The sequence below is a fragment of the Polistes canadensis genome, unplaced genomic scaffold (genome assembly GCF_001313835.1).
Source record: "Polistes canadensis isolate GaletaPanama2010 unplaced genomic scaffold, ASM131383v1 scaffold_292, whole genome shotgun sequence".
NCBI lineage: Eukaryota > Metazoa > Arthropoda > Insecta > Hymenoptera > Vespidae > Polistes > Polistes canadensis.
The window spans coordinates 27,315-34,797 of NW_014569839.1; the positions used below are offsets into that span (position 1 = coordinate 27,315).

Consider the following 7,483-nt stretch of genomic DNA (forward strand, 5'->3'; position numbering starts at 1 on the left):
ATATTATAATATATAAAATAGTGTATTTTACATCGAATATAATTGATCTGTGTTCGAATTTTATAGGACATGTGTTTTTGGAATTCCTCTCGATACAAAATTTATGAAAATCAACCAAGGACTATGCTCGGTCCACTTGGACCAGAAATTTATAATAATATTTGTCCACATTTCCGTATTACCGAATACCGATTATTGAATGGTAATTTATTTTAATAATACGTAAAACAGATATATTGTATACATATTGCACATGTTCAATGGATTATTTTTTTTACGAGATCATTCATTGGAACAAGTCCAAAAGTAGTGTGTACACTCCGCAAAGATAATTCTAAATTAATTGACTTGTTGCATCAATTTAATTCAATGATCAAACATAATCGTTTGTTAATCAATTTTTCATTGTCATTTTTAGGCAAAGATTATTTTGAAATAATAAATAATACACTTTATACAAATGCTTCGTTGGATCGTGATACTCTTGAACCAGAGGGTGGTCCTGGACCACGAGCCGATATTTTAGTACAGTGCATCGTCTATGAAGAAACCACTGGGGATCAATTCGCTTTGCTAAATAACTTAACTATCGAAATACTGGATCAGGACGATAATCCTCCTGTAATACAAAATAATCTAACCTCCGTTAATATTACCGTACAAGAATTCACCGCTGTAAGTATATATTACATTTCCGATACAAATCCGATAAAAGATTTATTATCAATTCTATGTATTATTTCTCCGAAATTCCTTGCAATTTTTCTATCATTTTTATATCAAGACACTTATACTTTGTCATGTCTTTTTTTTTTTTTTAAAAAAAAACAAAAAGGTTACAAAATACATTCATATGTTTCTAAGAAAGATTTTTTTACGCGCGAAGTCAAAGTTAAAACATATGATTGAAAATGTAATCCCTACGTAAAACGGGACTTAATCATGGCTGTACATTGTCCGTATAATTATGGCATTGTTTTGGGAAGCACCGTAAAAAACGGACGACGAGTATGGTGAGAATGACACAAAAGGAAGAAAGAAAGAAAGAGATAGAATGAGTGAGTGAGTGAGCGAGCAAGCAAAGGTGTAAAAAAGAGTGAATAAGTAAGAGAAAAAGAAACCTTGAGGGCTGATCCTGATTAAACTCCTGCCTCTCTTTTTCACGCTCACTTTCCTCTTCCCCTTTTTTATTTTTTTCTTCTTCCTTCCATATTTTTTCCCCCTCTCGTCCGTTTCTCTTATTTTACATTGGAGGATGAAAGGGATTCGTTTCAAGGCAAGAAGAGAACATCCATCCAAAAAAAAAAGAAAAACGTCACATAGTTCGAATACAAAGAATCCAAAAAGTACATTCCCTTTTTTTTCTTTTTTCATACTTTACAAAACTAAAAGGAAAAGAAAAAAAAAATAAAAGTAAAGTAGGAAGGATGAAAATATTTCTCAATCTTTTTGCATATTCAACAGGGGGATAGACTGGATGAAAATAATGTATTCATCAGAGATTCCGACGAGATGGACAGTAATCAATTTACTCTTAGTATTCTCGAAGATATTCACAATGCTCTAAACTTCACATATACCATAGTGCCCATCGATCATCCGACACATCCGGAACATCCTGTATACACTTTTATTTACACTAGTGAGTAATCCTTCATATCAAATCTATCAACAGGTTTACAAACTTTTTATTTTTATATATAATTGTGTTTAAAAATATAATAAAATACATTTATCGTTTAGAATTAATAATTTCACTTTATATTTCTCTCCATATTTTGAGGAATTATAATGAAATACTTTGAAGTATTAGAATGAACCAAAAGTTTCCTGCATTTACTGTATTATTAATTGTATTACAAACTGCATAATGAATTGTCTTTTTCTTGTGTGTAAAATTTACTTTGGAAATATTAATTTATAAACGTACGAACTTTTGATTCATCCTAATATTTGTAAGGGTAAAAAAATTGATTAGTTTCTTTTTCTCTTTTTTCAAGGATTTCACGCGAAAACTACGCTATTACCGAAATCACCTTATACAGTTATCCTTCGAGTTAAGGACGAATCTCTTTTACCAGAATACGGAGAAAATGAGGTGAGTTGTGTTTACTTCGTCGTGACAAAGCTTGCTTTATAAGGGTTGATAAGGGAAGGAGAAGAGAAAGGGTTAGTTGAGACGAAACGAGACGGAGGTTTAAATTTCGATACTCGTCGAAGCGAAAACGACATTGAACGATATCTCCACGTGGGGTGCATCGGACAAGAAAAAGAAGAAGACTTTCGATAGTGCACAAAGAACGTCGTTTGGTATACCCGATTCCCAATTACTGGATAAAAGGGGAAGTAGTAGTCCTATCGTCACAGCCAATTACTGACTGCGAGTCCAAACTCCAAAGGGAATTCTTTTCAAATTGCGTTCGTTTGTAACATCTCGTTAAGGACTTGATTCCTTTTTTGTAGATAATTAATCGTTCGTATTTCGATTTTTATTTTAATTCCCGATTTAAAATTATTCCTTTTATACTTTGACACTTTTACTAAATATATTTCACTTTTTTTTTTTTATTCATTTCGTCGTCTTCTTTATATATGAACATTAAACGGTATACAATAAAATTTCATTAAATGTTCGTTTCGAAAATACATTTTAATATATATGCACATATATCGAAAAACTTCCTTTACATTTTACAATCAACGACAAATAATAATAATAATAATAATAATAATAACAACTACAACAGTAAACGGAAATAAAGAATCATTTTGAACGAAAAGTGGATGCAATTAGTGGCACTTTGTGTATCGTACGAAGTGGCCGTAAATTCGCGATATAATCGGGACTCATTAAACGATCGGGCAGCAAAACTACGCCGATATATATATTCGTTCGGGGTGCGGCATTGATTTTTCACAGACTCGTCTAATCGCGAATTAATAGCAAACTCCGGTGTCTGGGAATCGCGGTTTCCTAAAAGCGTTAACGTGACTTTTCGGTTCAATCTTCGGCGCCAAACTTTCCCTTTTTAAAATAGTTTTTAATCATTTATAAAATCATTTTAGATTCACTCGCATTTCTTTTCTTTTTTTTTTTTTTTTTTTTTTTTTCCCCTAATAAAAAAATGTAATTTAGCCAAGTTTATACGAAAGGAAAATATCTTTTGTTCGGTATCATTTAATTTGCATTTTCATCGATGTTATTCACAATTGATTTTCCTTTTTAATTAAAATTCTATAATATATATATATACACACACATGGAAATATACGCTGTTTTTAGCAGCCTACGAAAATGACGTCGATATTATTTATGTCAACGTTATTTCGATTTAGATTCAACTTTATCGTCTAGCATGATTTTAGTATTATTAATCATTGCCATACGGGATAATACATATATTATGTTGAAACTCGTAGGATAGAAATGATTAGTTTCTTAAAACTCATGAAGAGCAGAAATAACGATTAATATTAATACCTCGACGATAGTAAATCAAATGATATATATATATAGTGAAGTACATTCGCGCAATAAATTGATTAGGCTATATATATTTCATTTTTAATAATCAAAACGTTAATTGATACCAAATGAATATTTTAAATAATATAAAAATATATATTAATTATATTTTAAAATATAGGTGTCAAATTTCACAGGATGCACGTAAAATACCTATAGAAATAAAAATCGATAATAGCAAATCACGGTACGATGTACAAAGACCAACCCTACTTTATTAGCTACATACAGCAATGTTTCAGAAACACCTAGCAAGCTTATCGATAATAAATTTATGTGTTTACGATATCGATCAATTCTCTTTATCTTGCCATTATTACTATTGATAGCACGATTAGATTCTCCGTTTAGTGCATTTCCAATGTGTGTGTGTGTGTGTCTAATACAAAATTAAATTAATTTATTTCATTAATCAAAACTAACTCTATTAATATTTGTAGATATGTTTTAAAATCATAATTATCCGTTTCAACAAATTTCTCAGAGTTTAATATTATATTATTTCACTTCGTGTATATATATATGCATTTATCTGACTTTACCTAAAGAAGATAATGTGAATTAAACTGCTACAAAATAATATCTTCTTTACGTCATCCGTGTATATAGTAGTCAAAATGGTATAAAATTGAATTCGAACGAGAAAATAAATCTTCTACGATAGGAATCAGTTCGTTGCAATCACAACATGTCTCCTCTTTTTATCTCACTCACTCTCTCTCTCTCTCTCTCTCTCTCTTTTTTATTTGGTCTTTTTTTTTCTTTCTCTCATTCGCATTCGTTCTTACTTTTTCTCCCTTTTCGTTTCCATAGTTACTATCCAGCTCCTAGAAAAAGAGAGAGAGAGAGAGAGAAAGAAATAAAGAAAGTATCTCACAAATTTATATCCTTCCGATAATTTGCAAATTTGTTTCATTAGTTTTATTTGACTTCTTGTTTGCCCTCCCTCCCATCCTTCTCTAATGTAATTACTACGAATTGTGCAAAAAAAAAAAAAGGTATCGTTAGAAAAATTCGTTCAAATAATCCTAACAAATTATAATATAACACGGAATACAATTATTAATCTTTAACGTTATTAAAATAATGGCTAATTTGTAATAGGAATTCCGTGAAAAGTATACGTAAAATGCATTAATTTATTCTGCATAAAATACATTAATGTATTCTACAGAAAATGCCTTAATGTATTCTACATAAAATGCATTAGTTAAAAATGAGGAGAATTCAGGACGAAAAAAATCAAGCACGAGGATAACTACTGAAATAATTATTTAATTTGTTTTTGTTTTGAATTTGGAAAAATTGTTTTCAGGTAAATGTTACGATATCGTTCTACGGGCCGGAGCATCGAAAAATGACTCCGACAGCAGCATCGATTTCTCTAAAACATCCGATCACTTATCCCGAAAACGTCAGAATTGCTCGTGTTTCGTCTAGGTACTATCGTGTTGCACAACCAACAAGTCAAGTCAATCCAAGAATATCTTTCAGTATCCATGGCTCGAAAGCTTTCAATGTTACCGAAAAAGGTGGTATTGTGCACGTGATCGACACGAATCTACTTAAAATTGCACCGCCCGTTGTATCGTAAGTTTCATATTAAATTTTCTTCTTATTAACAACTACTATAGAGATATATATATATGTGTATGTATTTAAATAAAACTTTTCTCTGCTATTAACATTTTTTTTTTGGTTTTTAAAAGAGATAAGTAGCTTTACTCATTTGCACGTTTAACGAGATAAAATACTATGCGGTCCAAAAGTTTAAAGCCAAATGAATTTTATATACGTTTCGGTAAAGAATAGACAGTTTCGTTAACTAAAATATTCAAAACATTAAAGAGAATTAATAAACATAGATGCAGATAATATTATATTCTCTTGCATATCGATATTATTAAATTTGTCTGTTTGTTACGTTTAGTTTGAAATTAGAATTGCGAGTAGGTGATCAAGTTAAATCATCCATAACGATAAAGGTTAATTTGATGGACGTGCAACCAACGAAGATGCAGATTTGCAATGAAATCGAAGGAGGAATCATTCATTCCTGCGCTAATGCTGAATCTCGTCGAGATTGTGAATTAATCTGTGGCGTTGGTGGCGGTAGTATTCTCAAGTATGTGTCTTTCATTTTCTATCCACGTTTTGACCTTTCAACCTATATCTCCCACGAATATCTCGGTATAGATGATAAAAATAAAATAATAAAAATGATTTTTCTCAACGGGATATCGAACAAATATATATAATACCATTGCTGGAAAAATATTGTCAACCTTTACGCGAGACACCATGTATAATAAATGATATCTATTTTCTTCAATTTATGTTACTCATGTTTTATGTAGCAACGACACTTATATGGGACATTGCATATGGCGTTTGAACAATAGCAATAGCTTGCCCAACCAAATGTCCGAACGTTATGCAACGTGTTCGCCGAATTTAAACTTTTGCCCTGATTACACCTGTGACGAATTGGAACGACTTGATCCTCGTATTTGTCCACAGGACTGTACAATAGAATGTAAGTATAATCCTTATTTATTACGTCATTAAATACTTCTACAAAACAAAAGCAACAAAATTTGATATTTTATGGAAATAAGAGTTCATTATTTTATTCGAATAATTGTACAATTAATGTCATCATGAATAATATCGTTGTACATTTTCTGCGATAATATAGACATTTTAATTGTAATCCCATTTTCGTAAAAAATAATAAAGGAGAAAGAAAAGTTGCATTGACTAACGATGGGAAAACAAAACACGAGTTTTCTCGAAGGGGATGGATGCACATTTTGATTTTGTATTTTTCAGCTGACGTTCACTTCGCAGAAATGAATAAGGGTGGTCGTGGAATAAGAAGTGGTTTAGGAATATGTTCGTGCAACGATATGTTACAGTGTACTTGTGGTCCCGAATCCATTCGAAAGGATAATGGTGGTGGTGGTGGTAGTGGTGGAGGTGGCCGGGGTAGTCAATTTACGAAATCCAATAAAACTGGGAAAAACGAGGCAAACGGAAAATTACGAAGGGATCGTGACAAAAATGAGGAACCTGTGACCGATGCTAGAAAAGGTTCGTCTCTTTAAACAATATCTTATTTATTTCTCCTTTCTCTACCCTTCTATTTGTACACAGCTTCAACCGAATCTTGCGGACCAATTTGTATGATAAGCGTAACCGGAGCTGCCATTTTCGTATTCGTTGTCATCGTTGGTTTCTTTGCAACTTTGAGATACAGGTAAAATTTATATTCTTTTAATTACAAGTATCTATCGAACTTTGACGAGTTTTCAACAAATTATTCTCTCTCGTGTCTAAATACAATAAAAAAAAAAAAGAGATTAAAATGTAATAAGTAAATAGTAGTTAAAAAGTTGAAACTTCTGAAAATAATTTTGATATTTGAGTAAAAGATTTTATTGGAAAACTTGAACGCGCGTAACTTCTTTTGTTATGATCTCTCTCGATGGTTTCATTTTATATTTTCGTTTCTATCCAATATAAAGAAAGAATATCCTGTAAAAGTATCGAAAAATGCATAACGTAGAAAGTGCACTTGGAGAGAATATCGATTGGATAGGTAAATCTCGAAAGGGGGAAGAGAGAAAAAAAGTGTGAGTGAATGAGTGAGCTGATAGTTGTGTCGTATTAGGAACGTTTGCACGAGTCAAGTGGGAATATGTATGCTCTGACAGATGGATACTTAAGTGCTAAACGAGAGAGATAAGTTACAATCCATGTTATATTATTATGTGAATAGGATAATCGTCATCCTTTTAGTTTCAACTAATTCTATTGTACAGGACAAAAATTAGCTTTAGAAAATTTCGAAAAAATAATTATATATATGAGCGAAATTATTTATTCCTTTTCTTTTTTTTTTTTTTTTTTTTTAAGAGCTTTGCGTAATAGTCACGCATTATGAAATTAATAATC

The 7,483-nt window shown here is 31.2% G+C and overlaps 1 protein-coding gene across 1 annotated transcript in view; it reads left to right on the plus strand.

The window, feature by feature from the left end:
- Positions 1–7,483, plus strand: part of LOC106791228 (proto-oncogene tyrosine-protein kinase receptor Ret) — a gene marked incomplete in the record, with an annotated part of 38,391 nt that overhangs the window by 22,763 nt on the left and 8,145 nt on the right. Inside the window, 9 exon segments of the mRNA XM_014756725.1 lie at positions 67–202; positions 419–675; positions 1,465–1,642; positions 2,001–2,098; positions 4,842–5,116; positions 5,457–5,651; positions 5,884–6,062; positions 6,359–6,619; positions 6,683–6,785. Of these exon segments, the coding sequence (XP_014612211.1) occupies positions 67–202; positions 419–675; positions 1,465–1,642; positions 2,001–2,098; positions 4,842–5,116; positions 5,457–5,651; positions 5,884–6,062; positions 6,359–6,619; positions 6,683–6,785 (1,682 nt within the window).